Source organism: Lycorma delicatula, chromosome 1 (genome assembly GCF_047948215.1).
Source record: "Lycorma delicatula isolate Av1 chromosome 1, ASM4794821v1, whole genome shotgun sequence".
In the NCBI taxonomy this organism is placed as follows: Eukaryota; Metazoa; Arthropoda; class Insecta; order Hemiptera; family Fulgoridae; genus Lycorma; species Lycorma delicatula.
This window is the reverse complement of record NC_134455.1, coordinates 244,666,108-244,686,929: the sequence shown is the minus strand read 5'-3', so window position 1 is coordinate 244,686,929 and position 20,822 is coordinate 244,666,108. Positions and strand designations below refer to the sequence as shown.

The 20,822-nt window shown below is 30.2% G+C and overlaps 1 protein-coding gene across 2 annotated transcripts in view; it reads right to left on the bottom strand.

The window, feature by feature from the left end:
- beta4GalT7 (beta-1,4-galactosyltransferase 7) overlaps positions 1–20,822 on the bottom strand; it is a 47,827-nt gene that overhangs the window by 15,786 nt on the left and 11,219 nt on the right. For both annotated transcript variants that reach the window (XM_075375027.1, XM_075375034.1), the window contains exon 3: positions 5,386–5,612. In XM_075375027.1, coding sequence (XP_075231142.1) covers positions 5,386–5,612 — 227 coding nt within the window. The remainder of the gene's footprint in view (positions 1–5,385; positions 5,613–20,822) is intronic.

The window sequence follows — 20,822 nt, the reverse complement described above, 5'->3', positions numbered from 1 at the left end:
CGATTGACATGAAATTTGGACAATAATTAGGGAATAACTTAAGAAACAAAAGTTATATAGTGCTGATGTATGCTTTTACCCTGGAGGTGGATGCCACCCCTTCTCAGGGGGTGGAAATTATTACATTCAAATAACATCAGAAATCGATGGAAGAATAAATTTTAAGCAAAAAATATTGTATAAAAATTTGTAGAATCAATAATTTTCAGTTATTTGTGTTTGAAAATGTTGATTTTCCATCCAACTATTGAACGATTTTTCACGAATAACTCAAAAACCTTATATTTTAACAAAAAAATTATTATTAGAAAAAATGAAGCTTATAAAATAACGAAGAGATTGAACTTTTTTTTTTTATTTCTGTACATGCAATACAAACCAAGTTATGCCTCGAAGGGGTAACACAGTGTTCACCAAAAACTGAAGTCAAACCTTTTAATATTAAATAACAGAAAACAGAAAACTTTTTGAGGAAAATTTATAGGATATTTTTTAAAGTACTAACCTTTAAGATTAACTTTGGTAAAAGTCATTAGCATGAAAACTAACACAGTTATGATGAAAATAAAATGGTTGTGTCGCTTTATTGGGAAAAAAATCAACAATGAAACAAATGAATTTTCCGCAAGAATTGGAATTGAAAATAATCCTTTTACAAGTTACTTGATTTAAGTACTAACAATATGTTCTAGAAGTTTGACCAGTTTGGAATGCCTAGATTTGAAAAAAGGATGATTCAAATTTAAAAAAGTTTTTGAAATTTCTTTAAAAATTTTTTTTTTTCACAATAATAAACTAAAGAAAACATGTAAAAAAATGCTGGAGTACTTTTTTTACTGAAAATTTTTTTTTTTTATATTTCTGTAAAATAAAATTTTATTGAGATTATAGACATAAGAAGTTTGCTTTTGAGTGCAAGGACCACCTTCCCCAAGCCCTTTAAACTCAAAAATTTCAAAAACTAAGAGCTCAAGGAATCTGAACTTTATATGCCTTGTAGCCCATGAAATTCTCTGAAAAATGGTTTTTTGAGTGATTGGATTGCTTAAAAATTAAGAAAGTTATCGTTGACAAACCAATCGCATTTTTTTGGTAAAATTTTTGGAGCATGTAAATTTTTATATCGACAGTTTCAAAGCATATATATACACACACATACATATTCATAATTACATATAAATAAAAGTATAGGTAGGAGAAGAAAACTAACGGAGCACACCATACGCGAACACCTGCTGATGAATAATAAAACTTTGTGTGCATAGATGTATATAGGTATATTGTATATATGTGAATGTATATCTCTTTTATATAATGTAGTCAGTATATTTCCAAAACTGAAAGATAAACATGTGGTGCGTTAATATTACCTTTCAAAAATTATTGAATTAAAGTTACTATTTTTTTGATTAATAAAAATGTAAGTACATCAAATTCACATTTCATCATTAAATTCATCATTAAATATACGAGCAGAAATTTAGTTTTCACGATAAAATAAAAAATATTAATTATTTTAAATAAATCATTAATTTTCATTTTAATGCTGAATAGATTTTTAAACGTACTTTTTATTTGGTTAACTTTAAAAACATTCTCTATGGTACTTCATTATTATTAAATATAAAGTATTAAATACAATTCGTTACAAATTCTATAATGTATTTTTTAAGATTATATACATTTCATATTTTCAGAATTCACTTATACACACTATTTTTGAATCGTTGAATATTTAAGAGACACAACTGCAGATGCAAGAATGCATTAATTATTAATAACAATGCTGCACATTTATGATATCGTGATAATTTTCACCACAAATAATATATAGATTCTTAATTTTAATCATGAGGCTGGTTTGTAAGATATGGGACATTGCAATAAATTATATTAACTGTAAAGAGTTTATAATTCATTATAAATGCACCATTACAACATTTTAAGCTGTTGAAAACTAATTTTTTTTTGTCATTAGGGTGGATTCTAAGAGTTGCAACATTGTAACACATCATAAATTATGTTTCGGAATATGGAACAATGTTTATTCTACGCATTTAAATGATTTTGAGCTACTAAACACTTACATCTATAATTTAACAATTTTTTACATAAGGCGTAGTTATTAAGGGTTGAAATTTTGCAATAAATCATAAATTATATTATGAAAAGTAAAGGGATTTTAATTCATTACAAATGCACCATTAAAACATTTCAAACTGTTGAAAACTTTTTTTTTAATTTTATCATAAGAGGTGGTTTCTAAGTGTTGAAACAGAGTAAAACATCATAAATTATATTCCACAACATAAAAGAATGTTTATTCTACATATTTAAACATGATTTCAATCTATGAAAATGTTTAAATCTATGGTTTTTGAGTTTTTTTTAACAACGGGTAGTTTTCACTTGCAAAAAAACACACATCAGGAACAAATAACTTTTGAAGCAGAGGGTTAGATAAGCTTAATAACATATTTTCATGAAAATCGATGTTCGAAAGAATTCTGAGGTAATACTCTATTTTTACTGTCAAACACTGAACTACTTATAGGATGTTGTAATTATTAAAGTTTATTATATCACATATTTTATTTTATTAGAATTCAAGTATGAGGGAAAATTCTGAACATTAAGAAATAAAATTAATTAATAAAATGATCCAGTTTGAAAATTATAGATTACTGTTAATCTCAAAATTCAACTACTATTATTATTGAAGTAATTTTATGAAATAATAATATTATAAGAGTTGAACAACTACAGCATAAATTTTAATAATCATTATAATGTAAAATTATTATGGTTTTTAATTAAAATGTTTACAAATAAAAATATTTTAATTTAAAAATAAATAAAAAATTAAATTTTGATACAAACACTCAAAAAACCCAAAACAAAAGAATAACATATATGCAATGAGGTTAATAAATAAATAAATATATATATATATATATATATATATATATATATATATATATATATGTATATATTATCCTGTTCATAATTATAAGAGGAATAGGAGTATCCTATGGCAAAGTTTTTTTTTTTTTGCTTGATGATATTACCAGATGAGCTTGAAGCATGTACTTGGAATATGGAATGGAATTTAGTAGCATATGAAAAATGTCATGCCCGACTAGGATTCAAACCCAGACCTTTGAATGCAAGGCTGAGATGCTACCAATCTGTTACAATTTAAACTAAATATTTATATTAAATCTTGACCAATTTATCATTTTCACCTGGTACGTAACTGCAGTTATATGTAAGGTTTTTCTTCATTTTTAAAATACAAAAAAAGTGTGTGGAGGATGTAATAGAGAAAAAAAATTAAAGAAAGAAGCTTAGGCACCCAGCAAGCACAAAATTTATTGAAGCCTAACCTATCGGTTACGATTTCATACAGCACTGTTCATGATTGTGAGAAAGAAATTTGGATAATTCTGTTAGCATGAACTGACGATTTTTTTTAATTTTCGCATTACATGCAATACATTCATTTGTAACAACTGAGGTTCAACCACTTCTTTCATTGTCGTGAATGTTTTTTCAACTTTCCTGAAACATACGGCATTCTTATCGTATTGTCACTCATGATATTCTCTTATATACTTATTTTTACATTATATTTTACCTATACACATATTTGGATAATGGCATGCACTTCACAGTTGGCAGGATTTTCTATGACAGCAGCCATTTTGAACGAGAGTTTTACAGGAACAAACAAGCGAGCAATATTTCCAATAACACTAATAGAATTAGACTGAACCAGGCTATTCAACTGTGCAAAGATAGAATCGCTACCCCCTACTCCTTCGCACATAACAAGGACTGGAAGTTAATTTCTAAATAGCTCTCGTATAAGGTTGCAGATTCAGAAAGTAAATTAGATTAATTTATTTAATTCTGTAAAGGTAAAGGCAAATGTATTTATATTGTAATAAATATGAAAGTAATATAGCCTATTATTACAATAAAATATGCTGTTAAAAAACTGTAGCACAGGAAGAAGATAGGGTCAATTCTTGTATTATTACTGTTTATGTTGGGATACTGCAGATAATAGTTTAACACTTTAGAGGACAAAGCAAGAAAATTACAACATGTTAAAAAAAAGCCAGTAATGAATGGCATAACTTTCCTGGCTGCACTGATCAAGTTATACAATTAATTATCAAAAAATTTTTTTTTCATTATGGAGGCTTCCATATTCAAGGGGAAGCATTTGGATAAAATTAATATTTAAGAAAATAATCCTCAAATTGAGATAATACATTTAAAAAAAGAACTTCTTAAAACTGTAAAAAAAATACGATACAGCTGTAATTCTAAATAAAGTTATAATTTTCTAGGAAGGCGATGAAAATTTTTGGCTAATCTTTTTTTCAAGAAATACTAAAGAGGGTAAGGGACTACCCAAATAATTTAGGATTTTTACATTTTAGATGCAATGGGTAACTTGTGAAATAGATTTAAATTTAAAATAAATTTTTAATATTAAAAACTGTTCTCTGTTCTAAGAAGGATGGGCCAAAAAATTTAAAGTGATTTGAAGGCTTATTGATGTAGAAAATATTATATGCAAAATCTCCCACTAATTCCTATTTTGAAGCAAGAAATAGCTAAAAAAAATAAAAATATATTGTCATTTTCTGTGGAGGAGGTGAATATTAAATAAAATTTTTTGGTAATTTGTGATCTTGATAAAAAACAACTTCTGTAAGAAAATTTTTTTGTTACAGTGCCCCAGCAAAGATTTTAAATTCTATTTTGGCCAACCCCCTCCAAAACTTTTTCCAATTATTATAAAAATTTAATTATTCTTCCCCGCTGAAGGTAGTATCAGTTTACCAAGTTTCAAGAAAATCAGTTAATGGGATGCATAGTTATAAGACCAAATAAGGCCAACATACAACATACACATACATACACTAACATCAGTCTCACAAAAATAGATTTTTTGGGTATAGGAGCACTGGCATAAAAAATTCTTGCATATTATTTACAGTTTATTTAAATCTATTCTTTTATTAATTATTTGTAAACTGTCTCCTTAAGGCACAAAACTTAAAAGTAGACCAATTTTTTTACTTTTTTTTCCAATCTATATACTTTGCCATTAAGCAGCTGTTCCAGCATATATGCTACAGCTGGAAAAGTAATAACTATGAGTTTTTTAACACTTGAGAAGTATGTATATCAATCAATATAGTTAAAGACACATGATTTTAGCATTACACTAGTGTATTTAAACAAAGGAACTGATTCTCAGACGGAGTCTCATTATAAGAGGAAAAAAGCATCACTTAATAATATTAAAAACATCAAATTATCTTAACATTCTCAAAATTTGGTAATAAATTAAGAACTATTCTTTACCTTTTCACAATAAGAATTCCACCAACAAAAGACGGATAATGATATCTTGGATGCAGTTCAGGAGATGCCACATGAAATAAACCATCGCTTGGATATGCATATGACAAGAGTGGATTCAGAGGAAGTAGGTCAACATCATGCATAACAAAATAATCACATCCCTCAGAGATTGCAATAATAAAACCAACATTAATCAATGATGCTCTGTTGAAACGATACTGATCAACCTACGAAAATCATAGAATATTTCTGATTAGTATTAGTTGATTACAAAATAATATAATATATAAATAGACAATATTACACTATTTTAATCAAAATAAAATAAACACATGTTGAAAGATTTCTTTAGCTTCAATTTTAAATACTTACTGTTGTAAAAAAAAAACTTTTTACCTTTAAGTTTTTGAATTCTAACCTATTCAAATATAAAACCTTACTTAACACTAAAGAATATATTTGGAAAGGATATTCTTATTTTTTAATAACCTGTCCACATAAACGTATTCAACAAATTATATCCTTGCACCCATGGATATTTATAAACCAAATTTGTAATAATACCTGTAGATTATTGGTGATTAACTAAAAGGGGAGCTATTGATTTTAGATCTAAGGACTCTTATTTGATTACATTTTGTATTTATTGTATGCACATTTTCAATCATTTTTTCAAAAAGTTTTTGAGTCAGTATCCCGTCTGCAATGGTTGGATCTCATGATTTTTGTACTCCAGTGTCCCTGGTTTGTATTGTAGTAATATACTGGTTTTTATTGATAACTTAAATGAGTTTTTTTTTTGTTCAGGATAAACAAAAAAACTACCCAATCAATCGCAACCAAATTTTTATCCATGTTTCTTGGCATAACTGAGAACATTTATATTTCATCTCAAAAAAAAAATAAAAAACACATTTAAAAGATAACGCTTACTACCTCCATTCATTCGTATTTTGTTGACTCTCCACTAGGCGGCGGATATGTTGCACTAAATTCAGTCAACTTAATCAAGCGAGCATAAGCTGCCGATAATTGTTAATTCCTGAATATCAGGCAATTTTAATTCATTTCTTTGATATATGTATAGTAGTTACGTTAATGTAGTTGTATTCAATTTCTCAAGTAATATATTGATTCCGTGATAGTTGATAAATATTTGATTATTCAAATTTATTTATCTATTCTGGTGGTATTTGTTGAGCAATAAATATTTGATTATTCAGATATATAAAATTAAATAAATAAATAATAATAAGTAAGTAAAAATACAAATATGAAATATAAATTAATATAATCTACTCTTAGAAATTAAATTAAATAATCAATAAATTAATTGACAACGAACTGCTTCTGGTGGAAGAGAGTTGTGGAGGAGGTGTGTGTAACAGCTCTCTCACGCTAAATAAAGAATCCTATTAAGTAGATTTCATAAGAAAACTACCTACTATAATGGGTACCATGTATCGACTTCCAGAAAATTATGACATATCTTTGCGTTTCTGCGTTTCACATCCCCCAGACCCCAAAACCACCATCAGCTCAAAAGTTTATATATACATTTATATATATATATATATTATTATTATTATTATTATTATTATTATTATTATGCTTTTACGGCCAAAATGGGACCACTTACGTCAATTTTAGTTGTATCTTTTCTGAGAAAAGCGTGTTATTTTACTCTTCCGAGCTGCCCAGTATTTCTTCATCCGTTCAGATCTTGCTTTCTTTTCTTCATCCATAAACCACCCTCTTCGTTGTATTTTGTCGTTTGTCTGTCTTTTGTTTAAATCTAATGCTTTTGTCTTTTAGCTTTGTAATTTTTCCAGTTTTATTCTGTAGGTCAGACAGGGAAATTCCCAATTCTTTCATATCTTCTCTAATTTCTTTGATCCATCTACTTCTAGCTTTTGGAACCAGAGCTTTTCAATGATATTTCTTGACAGTCTTGTTTCCGGTGTCCTTATGAGATGACCAAAGAAAGAGATTCTTTTTCTCCGCATAGTATCAGTAACAGGCTCTATTTCTCGATACACCACCTCATTTGTCACAATCCACCATTGGCCTTCTTTTTGGTGTTTTTTATTGATACACTTTCTGACAATTCTCCTCTCTATTTTCGGAATTTTTTCAATTCGGTTTTTCTGAGTGATTTTGAAAAAAGTCTCGCTTCCGTAGGTGACTTCTGGCTGTACTACAGTTTTATAATGTTTAAGTTTTGTTTTAGCAGAAAGGCATTTTTTGTTATATGTTGACCAAGTTAATTTTTGGGATTTAATCATTTTATTTGTCCTGTTTTGCCATGTCACTTTTTCATTTAAATTATAAGTTATTATTTCCCCTAGATATTTAAATTGTTTTACTATTTTAATTTTCTGATTGTTTACTGTAATGTGCTCTATTTCCAGAGGATCTATGGCCATTAGTTCAGTTTTTTGAAAGAGATATGAAGCCCTATCTTTTGTGCTAGGTTTTGAAGGCTCATGATTTGTGTTTTGGCTTCTTGAATATTATTTGCTAAAAGAGCGAGGTCATCTGCAAATCCTAGGCAATTTAGTGTGATGGAGTTTTTCTTAGTACCCATTTTTATATTTTTGGGATTTATTTCATACCATTTCCTCATGACAAATTCGAGGGCGCAGTTAAAAAGGAGTGGTGAGAGGCCGTCTCCTTGCCTCAATCCAGTTTTTATGTAGAAGGATTGAGAGAGTTCACCTCTGAATTTCACTCTGGACTGGGTATTGGTTAAAAGTTAATTTTATCATGTTTACGAGTTTAGGGTGAAGGCCCAGGTTTCTCAGAATATTCAGCATGGATGGTCGGTGTATACAATCATAGGCCCTTTTAAAGTCGACGAAGGTGATTATTAGTTGTTTTTTCCGTCTTTTATATAAGTCCATCATAAGTTTTAGGGATATTATTTGCTTCGAGCAACCTCTCCATGGCCTAAATCCCCCTTGGTATTTCCCAAGTTCCAGTTCAAGTTGGTCTTTGCATCGGTTGTATATGATTCTCGACAGGATTTTGTATGTGCAATCCAGGAGAGATATGCCTCTGTAGTTTTCCGGATTAGTTGTATCCCCTTTTTTATGTAATGAATGAATGAGGGCTGTGGTCCAGTGTTCTGGAAGTTTTTCTTCTTTCCATATTTTCACGAGGCATAGAAGTAGGGAAGTTCTGACTGAATATACTAATGAGTGTTTCCAAAGTTCTGCGAAAAACTGGTCTTCTCCGCTTGCTTTGTAGTTTTTTATTTCATTTAAGGCTGCGAGAAGTTCTTGAATTGTTGGCGGGTTGATATATACCGGTGAAGTTTTAACTGGAGTTTCAGTGTCAATCTCAAAAAGCTCTGCGGAGTCGTCACAGTTGAGGAGTCTATTGAAGGTTTCTGCCAAAATTTCAGCATTTTCTTTATTGGTGTGGGCCATATTTCCTTTTTTCCTCTCAGCATAAGGGTGGGTGGTTCATATCTTTGAAGAGTCTGACCAAAAATTTTATAATAGTCTCGGGAGTTAGTTTTCTTGGAACTTTCTTCTATTTGCTGAATCAAGTTTTTTCAAGCTTGTCGTTTGATTCCTCTTATAATTTTCTGAGTTATTTTCCTTTGTTTGGTGAATTCATGATTAGATTCTTCAGTTTTCTGGGTTTGGCGGTTGATCCAAGCCCGGTGTCGGTCTTTAAATGCTTTGTCACATTCTTCATTCTACCATTGGTGTTTTTTTCTTGGGTTTATAGGGGCTAGTTCTTCAGCTATTTCTTTCAGTTGGGATGTCAGTTCTTTTAAATTATTAGTTAATTTGATTTTTTTTTTTATTTCTTCAAAGATGGCATTGTTTATTAATTTATGTGGATCATAAGTTCTTTTGTTTTTAGGTTGGGATTTTTTCTTTTTACGCGGGGTGAATTTTATTTTAACTTTAATTAAGTAATGGTCCGATCCAGTATCTGTTCCTCTCAAGACCTTTACATTATAAATCTCCTTGTGATAATTCCGGTCCATGCAAACATGATCGAGTTGCCATTCCCCTTTTTTTTCAATCTGGGTGTTTCCAAGTCTTCAATTTGTTTGGTTTTCTCATAAAATAGGTGGATTTTGAGATCATATTATGGTTTCTGCAAAATTCGACAAGTCTTTGGCCGTTCTTGTTAGTTTTCTTCTGGGCAGGCCATTTTCCGATAATATCACGATATCTTTTTTTTTTACCAAGTTGGGCATTAAAGTCCCCTATTAAAATCTTGGTGTGGGTCTTATTTATGTTGTTTGCAGTTTGGTCAAGAAGTTCCCAGAATTTGTCCATCTCTTCTCTATCTTTTTTAAAATTGTTTTTTTCATTGGTGGGAGCATGGACATTTATTATGGTGTAGAATTTATTGGCTAATTTTAGGGTTAAGGTTGAAATCCTGGGGGAGTAAGACTTAAATTCTACGACTGAGTCAATTATTTTAAGATTGATTGCAAATCCTGTTCCGAACTGTGGGAATTTCTTCATCACACGTTTCCCGGGGATTCCTTTGTAAATTCTTAACCCTGAGATTCAAACAGCTCTTGATCGGTGTTTCTCATTTCTTGAAGTCCTGCAATTAGGATTTTTTGTTTGTCCATTATGTATGTTAGAGTTTTTAGTTTGCCGGGTTGAGTTAGAGAATTAATGTTGTGAGTGGCAATGTAGTTTATTTGCTTGTGTTTTATCCTCAATTTTGAAGTTGTGTTGTCTTTAGGAGTTTCCAAACGCTCCGATTCGTTGTTATCTTTTAAGCAGCTGCCCACCAGATCCGAGTGCAGCCTTCTCTGGTATTTACCAGACGGTGGATTTTTTCTTAAAAGACCTTCCATATTTGACTTTCAAAGGCAAGTCAGCCTTAGGTGGGAATAAATTCCCGAGTTACAACTCTGGATGTGATCCAGAGAGATGATTCCGATTTAGTTCACCAGTAGAAATCTCCACGTTTCTAACTGGTTATCCAGACGAACCAACGTGGAGGCGCGAACCGATTTTCTTAATTGAGATTTTAAGTATGGAGAAAAGTTTAAATCGGTTCCGGAATCATTTCGTCCATATATATATATATATATATATATATATATATATATATATATATATATACATTTCACTTTCTTGTGGACATGATAACTGCCTTAATTTTGCGTCAATCAGTTTCAAGTTGTTCCTTAAAAATAACTCATTCCAGAATCTCGGTCGAGTTCGCTAATGCCAAAATCAGAGCATGGGAGTGGAAATGGAGGGGGGTCTTTTTCGAAAAAACAAAATATCGCTATAACTTTCTTATTAATTAAAATATTGAATTTCTTTGTTTTAAGTTCCTACTATTCTTTGTATAAGGGCCTAAAACTTATGTAAGTAAAGGTTTTTGATATCACTACCCACTAGCCCAGGGGGTGGAAAAAGTGGGGTTTTGAAGACAGAAAAAAATCATACCTTCCTTAATAGGCACAGTATCGAAATGGTTTAAAGTGGTCGTTGGCTCTTTAAACATTACCTAAAACTTTTGTCTGAAACAATTTTTTATATGACCAACCCTTACGGCAAGGAATGACCAAAATGTTGCTGGAATTGTAAGAAGATGAGGCATGTCGTATGCTAAACATGTGAAACTTTTTCACATGCAACCATTGTTGTATTGAGTAAATTTGAAGTTTTTCTTAACTTTATGGTGGAAATCTTTTTCCCCCTACTTAGCACCAGTGAAATCTAACTCTTTTAATAAATAAAAGTAAAAATATAAAATATAAATAAAAATAATCTACCCTTAGAAATTAAATTAAATAATCTGTAAATTAACTGACAATTGCTTCGAAAGGGAGAGAGTGTAAAAAATAAAGCTTTGTTTTTTGTGTATAGGGAGCCATGTGCAGCCGCCCAGAGCTATGTGTAGCCACCTGTTTACCACCATTGGTCCACTCTGCATCAGTAGCAGCTAAAATAAAAATGTGACCCAGCTAAAAACCAACAACGCACCATAATTTTTTTATAGAGAATAATTTTGGCTGTATTTGTTCAGCAATAAATATTTGATTATTCAAATTTATTTCTTTATCTATCTATTTTGGTAGTAGTTGTTGAGTTCTTTTTCTAAAATCATGCCGAAACAGAAGAGACATAATATTACAGAAAATCTACAGATGCGAGGCAAATATCTACATTGTGTTTATCCGAGACTATGGAAGAGCATGAGGATCTATTTTAGAATGCTATGTTATATAGGAAAGCCACTTTAAAGTTCAGATCTGCTTTTGAATATGATCCTCGTTTGGATTATATTAATAGTAAAGATTTACAAATAGGTTCAATGATTAAAATATGCAATCACTGTTTTGCAAAGAAATGGAAAGATGCAGCAACTGGCATGTGTTGTTCTGTTGGGAAAGTTTCACTTCCTACACTTAATGAGCTACCGGAACCAATCAACAGTTTAGTTTTAGGATCTCATCCTTCATCAAAACATTTTCTTGATAATGATGAAAAATACAACACTTTATTTCAGATGACTTCTTTTGGTGCTAAACAAATTGTAGAAGGGAATTTTATCCCTACATTTAAAATTCAAGGTCAAGTTTACCATTGCATATGAAGTTTATTGCCAGCAACTGGTGTCAATCACCAATTTTTACAAATTTACTTCCTTTCTGATGCTGATCAAACTTCTCTTCATGCTAATATTGTTCCAAACTTGAAGAAGGAACTAATAACAGCACTCCAGCAAGTTTTGCTGGAACATAATAATTTCATCAGAGAGTTTAAATACAATACTGACAACTCATCTTTGGGTAACGTAAATAAATAATTCATGCTAATTGTGTACCTGTTAATCAGCATAGGGGTTGCTATAATGCTCCAACTGCTAATGAAGTTGCTGTGATACTGGTCGATGAAGATAAAGGACCTAGAGATATAATCTTACATTGTCATGATGGTCAAATGTAACGTATGTCTGAGCTTCATTGTTCTCTTATGATCCTTTACAATATTGCCTTAGTTTCTGAAGAGTGAAGATTATTATCGAACTGTTCTGCTAAATAATAATGAACAAAATAAAACAGTTTCCTGCATGCAAATTTATGCTTATTGACTTCTCTTCTTTTATCAACTTCTTTTACATTATTACAGAAACTTATTTAATCAATACTGTGTTGAGATGATAGCCAAAATAATCACTGAAAGATTAACCTTTATTTGTAATAACCAAAAAAAAAAACATGCTGATGATTACATACATCTCTGAGATGCTGTGCAACAAGACATCATTGTTAATGCTAACAACATGGGTCAAAGTGTCATACTTCCCTCATCTTTCACTGGTTCACGATGGTATGTACATGAAATCTCAAGATGCTATGACGTACATGCATAAACATGGATGTCCAGATTATTTATAACTTTTACATGCAATCCTGAATGGTCAGAAATAAAAAACGTGGTATTATTACAGTGATATTCACTGGTCAAAAATCTACAACAGACACAATATTATATCCACAGGTTTCCATTTGAAAATGAAAAAACTCCTAGATCTTATTAACAAAAAATAAATATTTGTTTGGTCAACTGTTACGCAAACTGTCGAGTGGCAAAAATGAGGCTTACCTCATTATCACATATTGGTATGGTTAGTAACTAAAGTATGAACTGACGAAACTGATCTTATCATTTCTGCTGAACTCCCTGATAAAAACGTTGATCCATTATTATATGACATTGTTTGTAAACATATGTAATGGACCATGTGGTAATATAAATTGGTCATCACCATGACAAATAGAAAATGTTCAAAAATGTGTCCTCAAATGTACATTTGCAATACTCAAAATGCAAATGACAATTACCTGACTTATTGCAGGAGAAGTCTAGCGGACAGAGGTCATATGACAACTTTAAACATGCAAGGTAACATAATTTAAATTGATAATAAATGGATTGTCCCACATTGTCCACCAATCTCACATTGTTTAATATCCACATAAATGTTGAATTTCGCAAATCCATGCAAATGATTCGATATTTCTGCAAATATATTACCAAAGGTTCAGTTCAAACAACTTTTTCAGTTGAAAATCAAAGAGATGAACTGAATCAGTACATTAATAAATAAATATATATATAAACACACACACACACATCTGAGGCTGATTGGTGACTTTTTGACTTTCCAATACATCTACATTAGCCCACTATTGTTCACTTAGAAAACTATCAATATATTTATTTCACTGAAAAAAATTTCCGAGTCCTTGAAAGTCCTCAGAAGACCACTTTTATTGCTTTTTTTGAGCTTTGTCAGTCTAATACCTTCACTATGACACTGTTATATCCTGAAGTTCCTAGACCTATAAAAATAACAAGTTTAGCAGAAGAAAGCACAAAATTGACATCGAAGTATTTCCTAGAATGTAAAACGATCCTGATCTGGGTAGAGTTTATACAATTCATCCAAACCAAAGTGAATGCTTTCATTTGTGTATGTTATTGCATAATGTTAAATGACCTACATCTTTTGATTTCTTGAAAATTGTTGATGGTGTGCTACACCAAACATATAAAGCTGCTTGTGCTGCACTTGGCTTATTGGAAAATGTTAATCACTGGAAAGACACACTTGAATGCTTCTATCTATCAGTCTTTGCCTAAATTGTGAGAATTATTTGCAATTATATTCGTTTTTCGTCATCCTGCTCACCCAAACGTACTGTGGGAAATATTCCAAAAAACGTTTTGTAAAGATATTTTATAACACATCCAATGTCAAACCAATAACGTTGAGATTACAATTTCAGATGAAATATTGAATAGAGGTCTCATTAAGATTGAAGATATTGTCGTTACCTTACGTGAAAAATACTTGTGATTTCGGTTTACAAACACCAACATGTGATAATCAAGAAGTTATTAATGCTTATGATACAATGTTAAGACTTTCTTTTGATGTCGATAAACAGAAAGAGTGTATAAGTATTAATCTTCCTAAATTAGTATCACATCATCATCAGGCATTTGATGATATAAATGACAGTATTGATAGCAACAACCCAAAGATTTTTCTCTTAGATGCTGCTGGAGGCAATCAGAAAACTTTCTTAATCAATCTGCTTCTTGCTCAAGTTCCCTCAACTAAAAACGTTGCAATCGGTGTAACATTATCAGGAATAATTGCTATACTTACAAATGGTGGGAGAACTGCACATTCCACTTTTAAGTTACGGTTAAATGTTGCATATGGGCAAGAATCTGTTTGTTCTATTCTTAAAAATGGTCCACTTGAGCAAATTTTGCAAGATGCTAAACTTATAGTGTGGGATGAATGCACAAAGGTCATCGAGCTCATATTGAAGTCATTGATCGAACCCTTTGAAATATTAGATCATGCACTAAATTAATGGGTTGTAAAACGTTCATGTTTGCTGGAGACTTTTGGCAAACAATACCTGTAATCGTGACAGGAACTAGGGCTGATGTTCAGACATGCCTTAAATCATCACAATTATGGAAATTTGTCCTCACTACTAACTTAACTAATATGAGAGTTCATCTTGGGGGTGACGATGCTAACTTTCCCTTCCAACTACTAAACATTGGAAATGGAACTCTTCCTCACAATGATGGTTACATTTCTGTCTATGAAAAAATGGTACTGTTGCACATAAAATGGATGATCTCAATTCCAATATTTATTCACAAATTAGTAAGCTTTTATAAAGACCATATGAGTGACTTTGCAAAAGATTTATCTTCAAAATATTTATACATTTTAAAATAATATGATTTTAGAAAAGTTGAAGGGCAAAGCAAGGAATATTGATATGTAGATTCTGTAATCAATAGTGAAGATGCAGTCCACTATCCTCCACAATTTTTGAATTCTTTTACTTCTGCCGGTTTTCCAGCTCATAGTCTCAATCTTGAAATGAGAGTTCCAATTATTTTACTATGAAATCTTAACCCTCCAAGATTATGACAGCAAGAGGTTACAAATCAAAACTATGGAAAATCACATCATTGAAGCTACTATTTTGAACGGTCCAGCTGCAGGAGAGCTTGCTCTTATACCCTGCATCCCACTAACCATTCACACAACAAACTTACCATTTCAATTCAAGAGGCTGCAATTACCTATAAAACTTTCGTTTGCTATAACAATCAATAAGTACAAGGCCAGACATTCAAACATAATGGTATTGATTTACAATCAGACTGTTTTCCTCATTGACAATTATATGTTGGACTTTCCAGAACTGGTAATTCGAAAAGTCAATACATTCTGCCACCAGAAAACCAAAACATTGCAAAAAATATCATATCATATCTTTCTTTTTATGGTGTAGGTGCATGCTAAGAAAATTCACTTTGCAATTCCAAGTTTAATAGGTTAAAATGGAGTAACAAAGAAATTATTTTTTTTTTATTTCTCGGTAACAAGACGTAGATATCAACTTAATTTTTGGTGAGTGTAATCTTAATATGAATATCTAAAACTTGTTTTCTAGATTTTTTTTAAATTCAGAGATTAATAGTGTTAAAATGGATTTTTGACTTTTTCTAAACCCTGTTATTTTTTTACTTCTTGATAATAAATGAAGAGATCAACCTGAATTCTGGTGAATGTAATCTTCATATCAATAAACCAATTTCTACATTTTTGAAATTCGACCTTGAAAGGGGATAAAGAAAGATAAAAAAAATTTTGAATAACTGTAAATTTTCCCAATCCAGACTACAGTTAACTAGATATTCAGTAAATTTGGGCTTGCAAATACTCTTCAGATAAATATTTAAAAACCATATAAGGGTTTTTTAATCCCAACTTTTTAAGGGATGCAAAGGTATACAGCGCTGTGGCTTAACCAACACAGCCACTGCCACTGTAACTGTATTTGTGGCTGGCTGCACCTACCTCTGGTTATTTGACTAAAGAACGTAAAATAAAAGAATTGACCACTACGGGAAACGCAAGTAACGATATAGCACAGGCAAAGCTGTGATGGGGAACTACTTCCAATATAAAATAATTTAACAATGTTCACTGGTGATTTTGCAGTTAAGTATTTTTTTGTTTTATAAAATTGTTGACAATAACAAGTTACATATAGTAAAATACAATGATATTCATTTCAGAAATGAAGATTATGCAGATGTTCACTTTATTTATGGTTATTTTAATTGTAATGGTTCATTAAGCTGTAGAGAAATATCTTTGGCAATCTCCCAACCGAAAAATTTGTAAGAGATATTTTTTTACCTAATAGGAATCCTAATTAACACCTATTAGGTACAGAATAAATACCCTTAAGGTATAAGGTAATACCAGCAAAGACTAAACTTTATTCTTCAAGTAAATTTGAAAAACTCTCACAGAAAACAAAAATGCAGTAAGTACTGTGCAGGATTAAAATAATTACTACAGGAATAAAAATGTTATCTTACTCTTGTAGTAAAATAATAATTTAAATCAAATAAACACACCTTGAAAGAGATTATTTTACTACAGTTATAAGAGAAAAATTTTACTCTAATAAAATAGGTATAGTATCTTGTAGAACTGAAGAGTAAAAGGGCTAATTTTGTTGTTCATATTGTAACTGTTTTGCAAATATTCCAGAATAAGTTAACTGGATTATTTTGATAACTTTATGTAACATACTACATGATAAATTACATAACTATTGTTAATTTTTTAAAATCATTTTCTTTTTATAAAATTCATATATTTTTGAACTTTAGATTTAAGACATATATAAGAAATTCTGACATAATTGAAGTATATTTTATAAAAAAAAAAAAAAAAAAAAAAAAATTACTATCCAAAACAAAACGTTTTAAACCATTAATACATAAAATATTTATTATAAAACTATTTCTCATAAAACCTAAACATAAACAGATAAAAAGAAATAAGTAGTAATAATAATAACTGTTATAATAAAATTATTAAGCCTTGTGAGAAAAAAACATAGCATGCAAAGATGGATAAACTATAAAAAAAACTCAATAATTACTAGAATAACAGAAAATGTCCCTTAATATTTTTCTTCACTTTAACATTTTTAAAGTATATGAAATAAGTCAGTCATTTTAAATATTACTGAACCTTTTTTTGAGCAGGTAGTTAAATATATTACACCCTTCAGAATGATAAGAATAGACTAGGTTGCTTTATAAATGATCATAAACCAACTAAAGACATGTAATTATAATCCAAATTAGTAATATTGGACAGTAACAAATATCTGCATGTACTGTTAAGACAAATAGGATGTTAATTAACATTCATAATACGTAATGTTTTAAGTAAGTTCTAACTTAAAATAACCTCAGAAAAAATGTTAACATTATGGTTTAAAAAGAGAATAGTTTTACTAGAGGATTAGATGTTTGCTTCAGAATTGTACGGAAAATATGACTGTAAGCAAATAATGAATGTGTATTCAAAAAACATTCTCCCCAACTTATTCATAGATTACCAATAACCTCCAACTTTTTCTTCTGTAACAGCTATTCAAGATAGTCAAGAGTAAAACAATGCATTTGGTGCTCAACAATTTCAGGAAAAAGGTATAATTTACAATAAGATCAAAATGAAAAAGTGAAAAAGAAATGGTCATGGACAGGTTTTGCATTTAATACAGCAAATTCCAACACTAGTAATCAAAGATTATCTATACATTTGAAAACACTATGTATTAGTCTATGATTAACGTTACATAATGATGGTCTATATCCATATTATTTTGAATCTGTTTCAACATTTTGAAGAAGGTGATAATAATTAGGGACTGAATTACTGTTAATGGTTAATAGAAAATAAAATATTAACCTTGCATATACTCTTTACATATGAAGTAATGTTTTGATATAGTATTAACAATACAAACAACATACATTTTTGGAGAGATAACAATTATCATTCAACCACTGAAATTAATTACACAAACACTTTCATATATCCCCACAAAAAGAAATTGAGAGGATTCATATCAGATGACTGGTTTGCTATGAATGTACCTACCTCAACCAAGTTACTAGTTGAGAAATGCAAAACAAGGTAATAAAACTAAGCAGGGGCTTTATCAAGTTCATAAAATTACTGCGACATCTATAAGCCATGATAGTTCATTTTAAAAAAATTCCTTTCAGCATGCCGGAAGGTGGAGGTAGATTTCACCAGAGAAAAATAGGGATAGGCGAACTTGGATTTATGAGCTCGTATCAAACATTACTTTCCATGTTTTATGGACACTAAGTTTTCTCATTAGACTACAAGCTATTGCTAAATTTATCAAGATTTCCTTATGATATTTCCTGAACTGTTTGACAACACAGCTATTTGAGGATTAGTGGGAGATTCTGGGTTTGTCTCTTTGTATTGATAAAATAAGACAATTTTTTCAGAACTATGATTTTTTTTTCTTGAAACCCCACATTTTCCACCCATTGGCCCTTATCCAAAGAATAGTAGAACCTTAAACAAATTCAATATTTTATTTAATAAGAAAGTTATAGTGATGTTTTGTTTTTACTTTTTTTTTGGTTTTGGTCATCCCTTGCCCTTGCCTTGGGTTGTTCACATCAAAAATCATTTCAGACAAAATTTTTTGATAATTTTTACAGGACAAACGAACACTTTAAACTGATTCAATACTGTGCCAATTAAGGGAGGTATGATTTTTTTGTTATCGAAACTCCATTTTTTCCACCCCCTGGACCAATGGTTGGCAATATCAAAAAGCTTTACTTAGATAAATTTTAGGTCCTTATCAAAGGAATAGTAAATGAATTTGATATTCATTTAAATGAATTAAATCTTATTTAAATGAATTTAAATCTTTAAATGAATTTGATATTTTACTTAGTAAGAAAGTTATAGCAATATTTTGTTTTTTTCAAAAAAGCCACCCCATTTCCACCCCCATGATTGTATTTTGCCCATTAGCAAACTTGACCGAGATTTTTGGTTGTTATATTTTATGTATCAATTTGAAAGCGATTGGCGCAAAATTACGGCAGTTATTATGTCTACAAGAAAGTGAAATATATATATATATAAATGTATATGTAAACTTTTGAGCTGACTGGGGTTTTGGGATCTGGAGAATGTGAAACGCAAAGATATGTCAAAATTTTCCTGACGTCAAATCATAGTACCCACTACAATAGGTAGGTAGCTTTCTTATGAAATCTACCTAACAAGTTGCCTATGAGTCCAATACTAGAAATGTGATCTAATAAGGTCATTGCTTAAGGTAACTGACATTAATTGAAAAATAATATTGTATTATTTTTTATGTGAATTTTCATCTGAATAAAACATTTCCCACCCAAAAAAAATTGTCAAGGCAGCAGATCAATTGCATGGCCAGCCAGATCACCTTACATATCCTTTTGATTTCTTCTGGTGGGGACAAATGAGATTATTAGTATCCAAATGTAAGAGAGTGTAAATGAATTTTTATAAAGAATCATACCTAATGCCAAAGAAATAAAGAACAACTAAAGTTGTTGGAAAATGCATTTTCAACTACAACTTACTGAGCTGAATTGTGCATTCAGGCTGTTTGTAAACAATTTGAACATCTAATGTAAAAACTCAAGCTTTATGAACTAAGAATTTATTTATTTATCTAGAAATAATTTTGTTTCTTTCATGCGATTATTATGATATATAAACTGATTTTGTCAAAATAAATTATTGACCATAATTTTTCCGTATGCACTAACTGAAAAATAAACAGAAAATGGTTTTATTGAAATTACAATATATTAATTCGATATGATTACAGTTAGTTCTAATTAAATAGTTTATATAATCTATAGCTAACCATATTTTGTTCTTCTACAAGGTTTGTAATCTTTTTTCACAGAAATGGGAAACGTTTTTAGTTTTAGAATTTTTTTTAGCAACACTGTACTGGGATTTCAAAAAATGTATTCCAAGCACAATACTGTAACCAACTTTTTTCCAATTCTTTACGTAAAATTACATCTAAAATCATAAATTTAGCCAAATAAATTGCATTGACGTAAGTACAGTAAGAGTACCTTAGTTTTACCTGTAAGCCCAAAAATAGGGGAAATTTTTGACTCGTTCCAACTTAAAAAGAAAACATTTCCAGATCCTTATTTAAGTAAACTTTTTTTACAATTTTAATCAGAGCAATGTGCCTCTAAAGTTCAGGAAGAATCTCCAGGAACACTCCATATAAAGTTAGAAAACTCAAAACACTGCTAAAAATGTAAAACTCATAATGACATTATGCTTGGTTATGAGGCAGCACTTACAGAATTGTTAAAATTATTTAACATAAATCTAAAATAAAAGAAGATGCTGCCACATGTGGAGGAATGATGATGTCACTAAGTCTTATCTGAAAAGTTCCAGATTCAAATCCTGGTCAGCCATTACATTTTTTACACATTAGAAATGTT